Source organism: Vigna unguiculata, chromosome 7, assembly GCF_037176805.1.
Source record: "Vigna unguiculata cultivar grain cowpea cultivar isolate G323 ecotype 2 chromosome 7, ASM3717680v1, whole genome shotgun sequence".
Taxonomy (NCBI): domain Eukaryota; kingdom Viridiplantae; phylum Streptophyta; class Magnoliopsida; order Fabales; family Fabaceae; genus Vigna; species Vigna unguiculata.
The window spans coordinates 32,383,078-32,400,221 of NC_140798.1; the positions used below are offsets into that span (position 1 = coordinate 32,383,078).

General features: G+C 33.9%; 1 protein-coding gene across 1 annotated transcript; it reads left to right on the forward strand.

Annotated features, from left to right (window-relative positions):
- The first annotated feature begins 11,503 nt into the window (after positions 1–11,503).
- On the forward strand, positions 11,504–15,543 carry LOC114191683 (glycogen synthase kinase-3 homolog MsK-1). The gene is made up of 13 exons (XM_028081027.2): positions 11,504–11,792; positions 12,115–12,283; positions 12,390–12,482; positions 13,132–13,191; positions 13,297–13,569; positions 13,643–13,717; positions 13,877–13,933; positions 14,060–14,200; positions 14,280–14,330; positions 14,498–14,593; positions 14,713–14,796; positions 14,975–15,077; positions 15,184–15,543. The coding sequence occupies exons 2-13, from the start codon at positions 12,167–12,169 to the stop codon at positions 15,264–15,266; spliced, it is 1,233 nt and encodes a 410-aa protein (XP_027936828.1). The 5' UTR covers positions 11,504–11,792; positions 12,115–12,166; the 3' UTR covers positions 15,267–15,543.
- The last annotated feature ends 1,601 nt before the right edge of the window (positions 15,544–17,144 follow it).

Consider the following 17,144-nt stretch of genomic DNA (forward strand, 5'->3'; position numbering starts at 1 on the left):
TCACGTCTCACTTTCCACGTCCCACGTCTCACGTCCCATGTCCACGTCTCACGTCTCACGTTCCACGTCGCACGTCCCACGTCGCACGTCCTACGTCGCACGTCTCACGTCTCACATTTCACGTCTCACGTCTCACGTCTCACGTCTCACGTCTCACGTCTCGCGTCTCACGTCCTATGTCCTACGTCCCATGTCTCACGTCCCACGTCTCACGTCTCACGTTCCACGTCTCACGTCCTACGTCTCATGTCTCACGTCTCACGTTCCACGTCTTACGTCTCTCGTCTCTCGTCTCTCGTCTCACGTTTCACGTTCCACGTCTCACGTCCTATGTCTCATGTCTCACGTCCCACGTCTCACGTCTCTCGTCTCTCGTCTCACGTGGCACGTCCCATGTCCCATGTCCCATGTATCACGTTTTACGTCTCACGTCCCACGTCCTCTCACGTCCCATGTCGTCTCACGTCCCACATCCTACGTCTCACATCTCACATTATTGCACTGAAATACTTGATTCTTTCATAAAATAATGGTGCTTTGTTATACTAGTTGTAGTATAGCTAAGGTTCTTCTGATAACAATGTCTTATTGATCGAAAGAAGGAAGAAAAAGGACATTATTTTATCGAAAATATGAATGCTAACATTATGCAACAATAGTAATTCGAAGCTTTTGCAGATGTCTGTTATCATTACATGAATGATTTTAGAAAAGTGTTTAAATGTTGGCAGACAATATTTTTTTATTGGTTTTCTGTTCTGAAATTCAATATGCGAAGAGATGTGTCACAAAATTTTAATCAAGGGTGGGCAAAAAATCCATCTTTTTATAGTCCAATCTATTTTTTCTATGATATAATCCATTTAATATCTATTATATTAAAAATTCAATCCATTTTATTGGATATGGATATCAATCTGATATATATTTTATATATTTTATGAATTGGATATCCATTCTCTAAATCTAGATTTAAAAAATGGATAATCCAAAATATCCAATCTAAATTTTTAGTTTATATTTTTGGTTAGATTAGGCTAAAAGTTGAGACCGACTAGTCCAAATTTAGTCGTATTTGATTGAGTTGGCGTGACCCTATACAAAATTTGAACGAATTTCAATCGGAGACGACGTCACCAAATTTGACATCCCATGTCGTCTCACGTCCCACTTCCCACGTGCCACGTCCCATGTCCACGTTTCACGTCTCACGTCCCACGTCCCACGTCCCACATCTCACGTCTCACGTCTCACGTATCATCCAACGTCTCACGTCTCACGTCTCATGTCTCACGTCTCACATCTCACGTTCTACATCTCACGTCTCATTTTCCACGTCTCACGTCCTACGTCTCTCGTCTCACGTAGCACGTCCCACGTCCCACGTCTCACATCCATGTCTCATTTTTCACGTGTAACGTCTTACGTTTTACGTCTCACGTCCCACGTCATCTCACGTCCCACTTCCCATGTCTGACCTCCCACGTCTAACATCCCACGTATCACCCTCACGTCTCACCTTCCACGTTTTACGTAGCACGTCTCACGTCCCACGTCGCACGTCTCACATTATTGCATTGAAATACTTGATTCTTTCATAAAATAATGGTGCTTTGGTTTACTGGTTGCAGTATAACTAAGGTTCTTCTGATAATAGTGTCTTATTGATCGAAAGAAGGAAGAGAAAGGACATTATTTTACCGAAAATATGAATGCTAACCTTATGCAACAACAGTAATTTGAAGTTTTTGCAGATGTTTGCTATCATTACATAGATGATTTTAGAAAAGTGTTTAAATGTTGGCAGACAATATTTTTTTATTGGATTTTTGTTCTAAAATTCAATATGCGAAGAGATGTGTCACAAAATTCTAATCAAGGGTGGGCAAGAAATTCATTTTTTTATAATCCAACCTATTTTTTCTATGATCTAATCCATTTAATATCTATTTTATTAAAAATTCAATCCATTTAAAATCTATTTTATTGGATATGGATATCAATCTGATATATATTTTATGAATTGGATATTCATTATCTAAATCTAGATTTAAAAAATGGATAATCCAAAATATCCAATCCAAATTTTCGGTTTATATTTTTGGTTAGGTTAGGCTAAAAGTTGAGACCGACTAGTCCAAATTTAGTTGTATTTGATTGAGTTGGCGTGACCCTATACAAAATTTGGCCAAATTTTGTCAAGTCGGTCTCGATCGAAATTTGGCCCAGCTGGTCCTGGACAAAATTTGGAAGTATTCGATTGAGTTCACCCCGACCCAAATTTGACTACATTGGCTTAAGTCGACCTAGACAAAATTTGACCGTATTCGGTCGAGACAACCGCAACCAAAATTTGGCTGTATTCAGCCTAGTTGGCTCCAGTCAAAATTTGGTTGAATTCAATCGAGTTGGCCCCGATTGAGATTTGGCCGAGTCGACCCGGACCCAAATTTGGTCGTATTTGGCTGAGACGGCCTAGGGTGAAATTTGGCCGTATTCAAATGAGTTGGTCACGATCGAAATTTGGTCGTATTCAACTGAGTCGGCCACGACCGAAATTCGGCCGAATTTAGTCGAGTCGGCTCCGGTCAAAATTTGGTCGTGTTGGCCTCAACAAAAATTTGACCGAGTTGGTCCTGACCTGAATTTGGTCGTATTCGGCAAAGTCAATCGCGACCGAAATTGTCATATTTAGGCGAGTCGGTCCTAACCTAAATTTGGCCAAATTCAGTCGAGTTGGTCATGACCAAAATTTGGTCAAGTTGGCACTTGTCCAAATTTAGCCGTATTCGGTCGACTAAGTCCCGAACGAAATTTGACTATATTCAACTTAGTCAGCTGTGATCGAAAATTGGCCATAGTCAGTCAAGTCGGTTCTGGCCGACGAATTTAGTGGAGTCAACCCTGACCGAATTTTGACTGATCAGCCCTGACCCAAATGTGGTCATATTTGGCCAAGTCGGCTCTGGCCAAAATTTGGTCGTACTAGGCGAAATCGGCCCTGGCTGAAATTTAGTCGAATCCAGTCAAGTCGATCTCAACTGAAATTTTGTCGTGTCGACCTTAGCCCAAATTTGGTCACGTCGTCCCCGACTGAAATTCGTTTGAAAGTCATCCAAGTTCATCCCATGTTAAAATTTGGCCTCGTTGGTCTCGACAAAAAATCTGCCAAATTTTATGGTGTCAGTCCTATCAAAAATCTAATCTACATCCATTTTTTATCCAAATAATGGATGTGGATCCAAATTTGTGTCCATAGGGCTGACACCAAAGAATTTGACAAATTTGGCTGAATATTTACAAATTTTGTCCGGGACCAACTGAGTCAAATCTCGATCGAGACCGACTTGACAGAATTTGGCCTAATTCGGCCAAATTTTGTACAGGGTCACGCCAACTCAATCAAATACGACTAAATTTGGGCTAGTCCGTCTCAACCTTTAGTCTAACCTAACAAAAAATATAAAGTGAAAATTTGGATTATCCATTTTGAAAATCTAGATTTCGAGAATGGATATCTAATCCATAAAATATATAAAATGTAGATTAGATTGATATCCAAATCCAATAAAATGGAATTTAAGTGGATTGGATTTTTAATAGAACGAATATTAAATGGATTGAAACATAGAAAAAATGGATTGGATCATAAAAATTGGATTTTCTGTCCATCCTTAATGCCATGAGTACCCTAGCTTAAGACTCATAGCTTAAGAAAGCCGTACTGTGAGTGGTTTTTTGTTTTGTTTTTATTTATTAATGATTTTATGTTTTGGTTTTTTAGAACAAATGCTAATGGTGAATTTTATGCTTTGATTCATACATGATGCCAAAAAGTCACAAATTTTTATCTTGTCCAAGTATGTTTTGGTTGTTGAATTGAGGTACAATATCCAAAATTATTGATCTTAAAACTTTTGTCTGCACCAATGAATTTACTACATAAGATATATTGCTTTTTTTTTCTTAAAATTGAATAGCTTCATTATAATTTTGTTATGAAAGTCTATTTAAACAATTAGGAAGCAAATGTTTATAAACTACTGATGTGTAATTTTAAAATATATTTTATTATTGAAGTTCTACGACTACTACAAATAAAATCAATTATAATATATTAAATATACGAACCTTATTTTACAACTTAATTTTATAAGATTAAAATTAACTTAAAATTAACTTCTCACCACTCAAAAGTTCAATTTTAATTGATGTTAAGAAGTTAAAGTATATAAACTTTTATGTTTTAAATGTCATATTCTAAGAACAAAGTTAGTTGGACGTTTAAGTCAAAATTTATAAATTATCTAATTAGATGTTTCAAATGACAATATTATAATGTGTAATTTTAAAATAAACTATCAAAGATAAAGTCAGTTATGGTATATAAATAGAAGTAAACTTCATTTTATACATAATTTTCATAAGATTACATCAGATTTCAAATTTATATTTGAACACACAAAATCTTAAATTTTAATTAAGATTAAAGAGTCGAAAGTATATAAACTTTTCTATTTCAAATGCCAATATTGTAATAATAAATGAACGTTTCATTCAAGATTTATTAATTACCTAAATGTGAAATTCTTAAAGTAAAATTTTAAAATATAGCACAACACAATAAATATGAAATTCTTAAAGTAAAATTTTAAATGTACCACAACACAATAATATTATATTCTTGCATTTTCATCCATATATATAATTTTAGTTATTGAGCTAGATATTAGTATTATTATAATTTTTTTAGTTGTTGGTTAGATTTAGTATACTCAATTTAAAATTATTACTCTGTTTTTATATGATTCCTAAACGACCTAATTTTCTCCTAGTTGATGAAATATAGTAATTTCAAATAAAACTTACATATATTTAAAATATTATGATTAAAAAATTACAAATAAAAATACAATTTTTTTCGTTTTATTTTCTTTATAATTGAATCTAATATATATATATATATATATATATATATATATATATATATATGTGTGTGTGTGTGTGTGTGTGTAACGTCCCAATAAAATAGATAAATTCAATTGAATGAAACGTCACATACATAATTAATCAGAGAGTACGAAATTGGGATATAAAGTACACAGTTCCCCAAACATATTTATAACAAAAGAAAAGAGACGCCACCTTGCCTAACACGAGTACGATAGTTCAAAAGTAGCACAAGTTCTTCTTCAGAACAATAGAAATCTAACTAATAAGATTCTCTTAGCTGCGGCCCCATAGTGAGCCCAACACCCGTCCATAGATATCAAGCTGCAGCATCCCTATTATCATTACCACTGCTAGGGGTTTTCACATCTGCTCACATCAATAGAATCGATGATCATCGCAAAGGAGTAAACCACACACAATCATATAAACAAGCAAAGGGTAAGCTAGTGCATAAAGGTTCTTATATCATAACACTCAACATACGAGTTCATAGTCAAGCATAATTAGCATACATCCACATAAGAAGTACCAAACTACATAAGACACCAAGACTTGACTATCCGGATACATACGATGAGGCACTACCACCAAACTGTGGAATTACGTCCTAGCAGTGAGGCATCACCACGAGGCCTTTGCGAAATTACATCCTTACATGAGGCACCACCACGAGGCCTTCGTGGAATTACGTCCTGACCTTGAGGCACCACCACGTTACCCTCGTGGAATTACGCCTTGTCGATGAGGCACCACCATGTTACCCTCGTGGAATTACGCCCTGTCTATGAGGCACCACCATGAACTCCCCCTAGGAGGGTCCACGGGATTACGTCCCTTAGGTGAGGCACCACCATGAATACTCCCTATGAAGGTCATGGGATTACGTCCTACCCGCACTTTACCCATGTTTCACCAACCACTCTTAGAGTTCTCATGCACATCAATCTCAAGCCAATATGTATATATATTTACCAAACCAATCAAGCATATATCACACCACGCCCATGCTAAACACATCAACTTACAGTCCCAATATAACATATACAGCACATATAGCATCATGGCTTGAACTGTCTTAAGCGTACATCAACCAATAATGTGAGACATATATATATATATATATATATATATATATATATATATATATATATATACACACATACACACACACACTTAGAAATGCCCAGATCTCGCTCAAGCTAAAGAGACCTCGCTCAGGCGAGAGAAACCCCTCGCTCAAGCTAGCCCAACTCGCTCATGCGAGACTACTCTCGCTCAGGCGAGTGGCCTTCGCTTAGGCGAGCCCTCGAAACAAAGATGGGAGGGAGTTGCTACTGTTCTCGCTCAAGCGAGAGCCCTTCGCTTAAGCGAGAGCTTTCGTTTTGAGCGACCAACCCGCTCGCCTGGGCGAGTTCAGCAAAGCTCACCACTCTCTCTCTCGCGCAGAAACAGATCCACATCAATATAGCAGTATAATCCACGCATTGCCACACAACCAATAACATATATCAACCTTCCAGTACATAAAATCAACCAAACATGCATCGAAAACTTAAAACAATAAAGCCCTAGCTTCCCTTACCTGGAAAGAGGCTAATAACAGACTGTGACCTTAAGCCGATGAATCCAGCAGCTCCAAGAGCAGGGTTACGAACTCGAACAGCGGCATAGAGAGAATAACAGGGTTACTACTGTGAATCCTAACAGAAACCACAAAAACAAACTTAGAAAGGAGGGAGTACGGTTCAAGGACCAACTTACGTGAGACGAGGTGGGCTTTTGAGCTAGCACGAACAAAAGGGAACCAAACCCTAGCAGAGCTTCTGTTGATAGGGAAAGGGAGAGAGTAAGGTCCTATTTTTCGAAAGAATGCAGAAATGAGAGGGGTTAGGCTGCCTTAGGGGCTTTGGACACCCTATGGGCCAGTCCTTAGGCCCAACAGATAGGACTAGGCCCCTTTAAATTTTAGGACAGAAAAAGAGGGTTTTACAATAAATATATATATATATATATATATATATATATATATATATATATATATATATATATATATATATATATATATATATATATATATATATATTACTTCTCATGTATGTTTTATATATTTCATTAAGCGTTTTTATTTGAAAGTCAATTTTTTTATGAATTAAAGTTTCACTAATTAAACATTATGTCTTACTAGGGACAAAAAAAGTTATGATTTTATTTTTTATATCTTAGTTATATTCATTTTTGTAATTAATATATAATAGTTATTTTACTGTATACAATTCTTTACTAACTTTATTTTTTGTTAATATATTTTTCTTTTTTTATTTAGTGAACATTGTTTAATTAACTTTTATAATCATTTTATAATAGTTATTATTTACTAATTTTGTTATTTAATTTTGTTATTTGTTAATATATTTTATTTTTGTAAATATATTTTTAAATTTAATTAGTTATCTCTATATGAAAATTATATAATAGTTTTTATTATTTATCACAAAATTAAAGTAAATATATAAGCCTCTTTTTTTGCTCTAATAAAATTTGGGTTTGACTTTATTAGAGGGTCCAAGTAAGCCCACTCACTCTCATTCAGTTTCTTTTCTCTTAAACAATTCCCTTCCCTTTCCCATCTTTTAAAGCAGGAGGTGTGCTGGGGCAACTGTAAAACGTCCATTGGCAGTGGCAGATCTTGACAAAAAATATTGGAGGGGCCAAAATAATATAATTTTTAAATAATTAAATTTAACCATTAGTATAATGCTTCAAAGAATGACTTCTCTATTAAACAATTCGATCATTAGTATAATGTTTCAAAATATGTGAAGAAGTAGAACCTATATTATTTTCATTAATAGTTTCTTTTTTATCACTTTTAAACGATGAATTTATTATTTTATTCTTTATCAATATACTTTTTTTTTTGTAAATAATATTAAAAAATAATTTATCATAATCTAATATACAATTGAGACACGTAATTATTAAAAGAAAAATATATTATAATTAAGTCACAATTAAAAATCGGTTTTGAAAAAATATGTGATACATTTTTTTTCAATATTCATACAAGAGTGAACAAAAAGTTGATGAGATAAAAAATAATGTTTTCATTATCAAGTGAGACAAGAGACAAGGAAGGAAGAGCATAAATGAGAAATGAAAGCAAAAAAAAAGTTTGTGTCTAACTTTTTTTTCTTCACGAAAAAAAAAGAAAACATATGAGAGTGAGAGATGATTACAATTTGTGAAAAAATTAAAAAACACAATAAGAATGAAAATAAAAATTATCTTAATAAATATTTGGTTTAATTACTCTTTTGATTCATGATTTTTTTTAAATGTTAAGTTGGTCCTCCAATTTATTTTGGTCTCAATTTTATCTAGACTTTTTAAAAAACTAATACAATTTGGTATTTTATCAATTTCTTTAAATCTCTTAAAACGGATTAATGATTTTTTCATTAAAATTGAAACTTTTAATATGGATGATTTGCTTTGTTGATGTAATTAATATAATCCTAGTCTCATTTTTTGACAAAAACAAGGACTAAAAGAAAAATTAAATCTAAATATTTTTATTCTTTATTATCTATTAACATTAAATGTTATGCTTTATAAAATAAATAAAAAATACACAATTTAATTTTGATCAATTCTACAAATATAATACTTACAATTAAAAATTTTAATAAATTTCCAAAATATTATATATATATATATATATATATATATATATATATATATATATATAAAATTAAAAAGATTTCAAAATTTATGGGGGGGGGGGGGGGGGGGCATGGCTCCTGCCCCCAAAATCACCTGCCACTAGTTGAAAGCTAGTTGAAAGCTCCTTCCACGTAAGTTAAACCCTTGAACCCTATGGTTTCCCTCCCCTTTTTGTATGGCAGTGTTGGTTCAGCTTTGGGGTCGTCCTTATAACCTTCTTTTCGTGTACCCTTGTATCTGTTTCAACTTCTTAAGTTGTCGTCATATTGTGGTGTGGTGAGCTCCTGTTAGGGCTCTCTTCCATTGTGATTCCCTTTTCCAGGTAAGGGAAGCTAGGGTTTAATGCTTTTAAGTTATTTTGTTTGTTTTTGGTATGATTTATGCTCTTGATGCTTGCATGACGCTGTTGATGGTGTGAAAATATCTGTTTATGTTTTTGGCTGTTTGTTCGATGTTTTGCATGTGTGAGCAGGGGGAGGAAATATGTCGTTTTCGTCCAAGCGGGTGACCCTTCGCCTAGGCGAGAATAGTAGAAACAGAACCTCGCCCTTGGTTTCCGCTTAAGTTGTCGCTCAGGCGATGAGCCTCTGTTTTGAGCTCTTGCTCAGGCGAGAACGCTTAGCTTAAGCAAGAGGCTTCTGTCACTTAGGCGAAGGCCCAACTTGAGCGAGACTGGTGTAAGGACGTGCTCCCACGCTGTTCTCTTCCATGTTTTGATTGTTTGGTTACATGATTGGGATATTTACCTTAAATGCATGAAGTATAATGTCATGAATGGTTTATGAGATTGAATGAGGCTGAGACTTTGTTGTACTGTGCATGGAATGAATCGTGGATTAATTTGTTGGCGGAGCATTGGCTTGGAATTATAATGCTTGAGATAAAATTGTGGTTCTGGTGTGAGAAACAAGAATGTGGTGTAAGATAGACGTAATTCAATGAGACTCTTGGTAAGATTCCATAGTGGTGTTGTAGTGTATATAATTAGATAATGATAAGTAAGGATTGCATCCTGAAACTCTAAAGAATCAGTTAGTCTTCTCACCTAGAGCAGACTGATTCAAACTGATTCAAGTGGTGAGAGTTAGAGTAGCGAAAGACCATAGTCTTTGGCAACTTATGCGTGGTAGGGTGAATCCAATCTTATTATATGTGTCCGGATAATTGAGTCATAGAGTTCTCCTATTTGATTTCTATCACATGTTTGAATGCCTACTGTTTTGTCTGTTTGAAGTCTGTGTAATATTACTTGCTCAATGTTATGTTAAAAATCAATTTTTATCTCTAACTTCATTAAATCCTTGGTATAAGTAGACGTGGAGATTTTTGGAAATCATTATAGTAGTGATGCTCCTACCTAGTTTTTGACTATATAACATGTTTGTACTACTGTAGTAATAATTATTACTTTTAAATAAATCATCCACATTTATTCCGAATTTTGAATATGCCACTACATTTAAATAATTTTCTCATAATTTCTAAAAGATCCACGTTATAACAGATATGGATAATAGAAATGTTGTCATGCATTATAGTTTTCTTTTTCAAAATCAAGGATTTGCTAAAAAACATATTAACAAGGATAAAAATTTAATAATGGTCCTATACAATTTTAGATATTATCATGCTGATATTTTTTCAATTTTATTGATATTTTAGTGATTTTTATTTATATAATATGATAATGAGATATGTATGAGTTGACTGTTACTTATAAGGTCTATATGCTTAAAACATTATTGTAAGAGATGGAAAAAAAACATAAAACTACTATTTTCATTAGCAATTAATAATTTGTAATCTTTCTTCTTTTGAATTTTTAAATGAATTTATTCAAACATATAAAACTGTTAAAATAGTATTTTTGTTTTAAAAGAACAACAGAACCACTTATAAATTTATTATCTTAATTTAATATCTTGAACAGATCAGATAATAATAAAGAAATAAATTATTAATAATTTATTATTTTATGATTTATATTAATTTTGAGAGATTAATTATTTCAGAGAATAATCTAACTCTTAATATTAATGTGTTGTAAACACTATTTGATTGTTTTATTAATTTCATTAGCCCATTTTAGTTATAATGATTATTTTGAAAGTTAAAATCTAAATAAGCTGTTAATATTTGTTAATATTTATTTAGCTAAAGCTCTCACACTATCTATGAAAAGGAAACTCCTTCCCATATCCTTATTTATTTATTGCATTCATCTTATTCAATGTTGATCAATAAGAAATAAACAAAACGAATTAGATTTTATCTAATCACTTTAATTATTAACTAAATTTATGATGACTTAAAAGTTATTTCAAAAATATGAAGTATATATTAATGTAATTTTTTATCCAGATGTACATACTCAGCCAAATTATTGAGCTCACTTATTCATTTCACATGTTAATTTGAGAACAAAGATAATAATATAAATTATTAAAGTGTCTATTCATTTGTTTGTAATTTTTCACGTGTAGTTGTAAATATTATAAATATATATGATTTTTGGAACTATAAAAAAAAACGAGGGCACTAAAGAAGGCGCCTAAAAGACACATGCCGCGGTGGCCAATTAATAGTTGTTACCATTTCAATACAGTGAGTTTGAACTTTGAAGTTTGAACGGTCAAAAGTGAAGGGAAAACTAGGTCACATTTTTCTATATTTTATTTACTCCAAAATACACAATTATTTAATTTTGTAATTAATTATTTAATTAATAATAAATAAATAAATAAATAGTTAGAATGGGTTGGTTTTCTTCTTTGACTGTCACCAGCGCATTATAGCACACCACACAAAAAAGCAGAGAACAACTGTTACTCACACAAATCCAAACACGCCATGGGTATGCCTCTCATGGATCTAACCCTCTCTTCCTTCTAACCGCCCTTTTCGCCTCCTTCTTTTCCATTCCAGACTCTAGATTCCTTATCTCTCTATTTTCTCTTCTTCATTTTCTTCCTCTTCCGTCGAACTTTTTTTTTTCTCCGACGTCGCTGCTTTTCTTTCTGCTTTTCCTGTGTTTTCAACGCTCTGCGTTTGTTAATTTTGTTTTGTGTGTTCGGATCGTGTTGTTTCGCCTTCAGTTGCGGGGATCTTCGGTTTAGGTTTGTTTAGGGATTTTGTTGTTGTTGTTGTTGTTGTCTCTTTCTGTTTCTGTTGATGAGTTTTCGGATGGATTTGTGGCTGTCTGTGAGATTGATGGAGTTTTACGTTGCTTTAATGTTTTCCTTTTTCACATAATGGATATTTATTTATGGACAAAAGGGATTTGCGTTTTTTGTTTCTTTAATTCGTGTTTGAACGGTGTTACTTTCCTATTTGGTTCAGTTTTTATTGTGTCTGTTGACTCCAGTTTTAATGCTCAAATTAAACGAAAAAAGTTGTCCATTTTTTTTTTAATTATGGCGTGATTGTTCATTCTGTCAGGTGTATGAGTGGTTTTTGAGCAGAAGTTAACGGAGAAAGGGATTCAGTGAAGATGACATCCGTTGGTGTGGCGCCAACTTCGGGTTTGAGAGAAGCCAGTGGACATGGAGCAGCAGGTGTTGATAGGTTGCCGGAGGAGATGAACGATATGAAAATTAGGGATGATAGAGTATGAATATTTGCACTTTTTCTTATTTTAGCTTTATTTCAGGAATGTCTTTGTGGTTGATTTTGAATTTGAGGCTAAGTTACTTTCAATTTGCATCATCTTGTAGGAGATGGAAGCCACAGTTGTTGATGGCAATGGAACGGAGACCGGACATATCATTGTGACTACCATTGGGGGTAGAAATGGTCAGCCGAAGCAGGTATATATGTTCTCTCTCAATTTTTCTACCGCCTGTTAAATGTGTATGTGCCATCTCACTTGTTGTGTTTACCATGAAAGGCTGTAAACAATCAATGTTCCTCCAGTTTCATATATTGTTTGTGCAAATGTTTTCCCAACTTCTATAGCTGCTGTGATTTAGAATAATGATATTTAAATTGAGAATGGTTGTGTTTGTCCTTGAAATCAAAAAATGAAAAAATAATTCTCAGAATTTGGCTATGATGCCGAGTCACTGCTTGCTGACTAGAAACTTTTTATGTCCATTTGCATAACTTCTTGCTGTGTGCAACTTGTTTTGTCGTGTCTTATCTGGTTGGTGATTATCCTTGCTGACTGGTTTCATGAAGCTCATGATATTATTGAATAGGATGAGAATGCCGTGATCTTGTGATGCACCTTTTTATGGTGTCTTGCATAACTCCTTGCTGTGACGTATTTTGTTGCTTCTTGTGATTGGCGATTATCCTTGCCAATTGGTTTCTGATTGATGAATCTCATGGTATTATTGGATAGGATGATAGTGCCCTGATGTTGTTTTTGATATTCTATTTAACAGTGTACTGTACTCCTTGCCACTTTTTTCTATATGTGCTTAACATAAACTTGTATCTTTGTTAATATTTCAGACTATAAGCTACATGGCAGAACGTGTTGTAGGTCATGGATCGTTTGGTGTTGTCTTCCAGGTAAAATCATGTTTATAGTTGACTAAATAAGATGTGTTGCTTTAGCCTTTTTAACTCATATGAAGATAATTGTTCCCTTAGTTCTGACATTGTGTATGATTATAGGCTAAGTGCTTGGAAACTGGTGAAACTGTGGCTATCAAAAAGGTTCTTCAAGACAAGAGGTACAAGAACCGGGAGCTGCAAACAATGCGCCTTCTTGACCACCCAAATGTTGTCTCTTTGAAGCACTGTTTCTTTTCAACCACTGAAAAGGATGAACTATACCTTAATTTGGTACTTGAGTATGTTCCCGAAACAGTTAATCGTGTGATCAAACATTACAACAAGTTGAACCAAAGGATGCCTCTGATATATGTGAAACTCTATACATACCAGGTATGCCTGTTGCCCTTCCTGAATTTAGCTTACATCCATGTTCAGGCTTTAACAATATTTTGATATATTGCAGATCTTTAGGGCATTATCTTATATTCATCGTTGTATTGGAGTCTGCCATCGGGATATCAAGCCTCAAAATCTATTGGTATGGCCTTTATTTGGTTATTTATTTGGATTTTATTTTGGTTCCTGCTTCATAGCTATGGTTGTGTTTAGGGTGGCTAAAAGATAGGGAATGACCAATTGAAACTCTGGTGATAGGACTGTTGGGTGGAAGATAATAATTGGATGTTTTTCTGTGCAGGTCAATCCACACACACACCAGGTTAAATTATGTGACTTTGGAAGTGCAAAGGTTTTGGTATGTTAAATATATGTCTCTGCTTTTCTGCTTCTTCCTCAAATCATTCCTTTCCATTGAAACTTCTTTTTTTTCTGAGTTAGATTGTCAGCTTTATTTTTCCTTACTTGGTTTGAACTTTGACAGGTAAAAGGCGAACCAAATATATCATACATATGTTCTAGATATTACAGAGCACCTGAGCTTATATTTGGAGCAACTGAATATACTACAGCCATTGACATCTGGTCTGTTGGATGTGTCTTAGCTGAGCTGCTGCTTGGACAGGTTGGTGGCTGTTGCTGTGAATTCTTTTACCTTTTGTGGTTTAGCATATTTACCTAAAATCAAAATTTTCTGTTTACAGCCTTTGTTCCCTGGTGAGAGTGGAGTTGATCAGCTTGTTGAGATTATAAAGGTAATCTTCTGATGTTTAACTTATTTCACTACTGTTGTACATGTTTCTTATTTGCAAATGTTTTGAACTGTCAATCTCATTTTTCTGTGGTTTCTTAATATTGAAATGGCCTATTTGATCCATTATATAGGTATGTGAATGATATCATTTGTTGTTTGTGTTGATAGGTTCTCGGCACTCCAACAAGGGAAGAGATTAAATGCATGAACCCTAACTATACAGAATTTAAATTCCCACAGATTAAAGCACATCCATGGCACAAGGTATCACAAATAGATTTAATAGCATTTCATGCTTTATTCTTGAGCTCATTATATTAACGCATTTGAAAATCTTTTGTTGAACACTGTACTAACATATATTTGATGTTTTCTTCTACTAGATCTTCCACAAGCGCATGCCTCCAGAGGCTGTTGATCTGGTATCTAGACTACTACAATACTCCCCTAACTTGCGGTGCACAGCTGTGAGTATCTGAATTGTTAAACATTTAGTATCTCACCGTAGGAAAAATATAGCATTGGTTCCCTGTTTCAGATAACGGTTTTGCAAGATTCTATGTGGCAATTTTATGTTTTCAAATGACTGTTTCTCATCTTCTGATAATGTCTGTGTAATTTGAGATTTTGCTTTATGTGGTTCAGTTAGATGCTCTGACGCATCCTTTCTTTGATGAGCTTCGTGATCCAAATACTCGCTTGCCAAATGGCCGATTCCTTCCACCACTATTTAATTTTAAATCTCATGGTATGTTGATTTGGAATAGGCATTGTGTTTGTGACTCCGCTCGTCTTTTGTTTTCATTAAATAGTTTTGGCTAACTTTATGTATGTTTTCGGTGCGTGGTTGCCAGAACTGAAAGGAGTCCCAGCTGAGATTTTGGTGAAATTGGTTCCAGAACATGCGAGGAAGCAATGCCCGTTTCTTGGCTTGTGAAAAGTGTAACAGAACTTCAAGTGTTGTTTCCGTATGAGAATGCTGCGCTTTCTTCTATTTGATGATATGATATGATATTTGTTGGTATCTTTATTGTATTCGGTTGCCCTGTAAAAGCAGATCTAGAGATACATGCTACTCCTTATTACCCAACCCCCGAAGGGTATGCAGAATACCCTGTTTCCTGTATCACAGCAGATTGTAACATACAATAGAAGACAAATGTCTGCAATTATCTATCTAAATGTTGCATCAGTATTTGTATTTGTTGAGACAATGACGGGTTGTTTAATTTAGTTAATGCTTAGCGTGGTGGTTGGAAGTTGTAGTGGCATTGTCTGTGCATTGTTTATTTTCCATTCTTTAGGTAGTCTCTGGCCGAACGACATGGGACGAAGTCTCGGGCCTGTCTTCAATGAATTGGCTCGATTCGCAAATATTAAACGTAGTAAGTGAAAGCGATATTTCTCATAGTTTAATCAAACAGTTAGAATAGAAGACTGGCTTTTTGTTTATTTTCTATTCGAGCTTGAGGTGTCTGAGTGGACTGATGCGAACACTGAAAAAAGAATTTGGATGTGTCTCTTATGTACAAAGAATATATACAAGCGCGTTCTGGTAAGTCACAATTTGCTTTGGTGTTTTATTCTCTCTGTACGTTGAAAATATCTTCGTCAACGGAGGTTATATTTTCCATGAGGCATTTTCATGTTAATAATAGGCATTCTTTAACAACTTTGAATCTCAGTATTCATCACCTACTTTTTTTATTAAGGGGTCTAACGTCAATTTGGTTGTTTCTGTCGTTGGCTTCTTTAGCATATGGGATGACTTTTGACCACTATTTTCTTACATCTAATTTTCTGTCTACTGTGATATTAAAGTAAAAGTAAGTTTTCATTTTGAAGATAGAATAACTTTTTCTTTGTAATCACATATTCCTCGTATTTTTTAATATAAAGTCAAGCGAAATAATATTTATTCTTTATGTAACTCTAATCAGAGGATTCTTTTGTTCAGATTCCTTATTATTTTAGCAAAAACTCAATTTTCAATCAATACAAAGTACACTGAAATATTTATAAACCACTTACTAAATAAACGTTTTATTATGTAAACAAATGTTTAATGTATATTTAAATAATTTTGTTCTGTGTTTTACATTGAACGTATATTTAAATATTTTGGTAAGATCAATTATAAGTTGACTGATACAACCAGTCAAGCATATTTTTCGATAAATATTGGTAAATAATACATTATTTTTGTTAACAGAAATTCGAAACCCCTAGCTATCATTTTCTCGCTTAAACTATTCAAAGATTATTAACATTAAAGTCATAAATTTTATAAAAATATATAGGCTTAAATACTTTTTTGGTCCTCATTTTCGTAGTGTTTGTTGCGGATGGTCCTCAACGAGGTAAGTGGGTTTAAAGTTTTCTGGGTTATGTTTGCTCGTGGGTTAGCGTTTTCGTAATTTTATTTTGGGGTTTGTTTGTATTTTGATTGTTGTGATGTTCTACATGGTTTCTAAATTACTTCCATGATGGTTGTTTTTTAAAAGGAAAATACGAAGGTGAGTTGTTGAGTGTTGTGGGTAAAGATGCTAATGATCATTTACTGCTCTTAGCGTATGCTGTTGTGGAAATTGAAAACAAAGAAACTATTGAAAACAAAGAAACTTGGACATGGTTCTTGGAATTACTTAATGGTGATTTTGGAGGTATTGACATGTGTGAGACAATGAACTTTATCTCTGACCAACAAAAGGTATGGTTAATATATGTTCAACAATATATTAATTTTTGTTTAATGTTGTAAGTATTAATAATCTTATCATTGCACATGAATTAGTGCCTGTCATTCAGGACCTAT

What these genes read in the sequence shown, in the direction of transcription:
- LOC114191683 (XM_028081027.2), top strand. Translation starts at nt 12,167, where the DNA reads ATGACATCCGTTGGTGTGGCGCCAACTTCGGGTTTGAGAGAAGCCAGT. An exon ending in TTGGAAGTGCAAAGGTTTTG is followed by an intron (nt 13,934 to 14,059) that starts GTATGTTAAATA and finishes GAACTTTGACAG; the next exon opens with GTAAAAGGCGAACCAAATAT. An exon ending in CTAACTTGCGGTGCACAGCT is followed by an intron (nt 14,797 to 14,974) that starts GTGAGTATCTGA and finishes TATGTGGTTCAG; the next exon opens with TTAGATGCTCTGACGCATCC.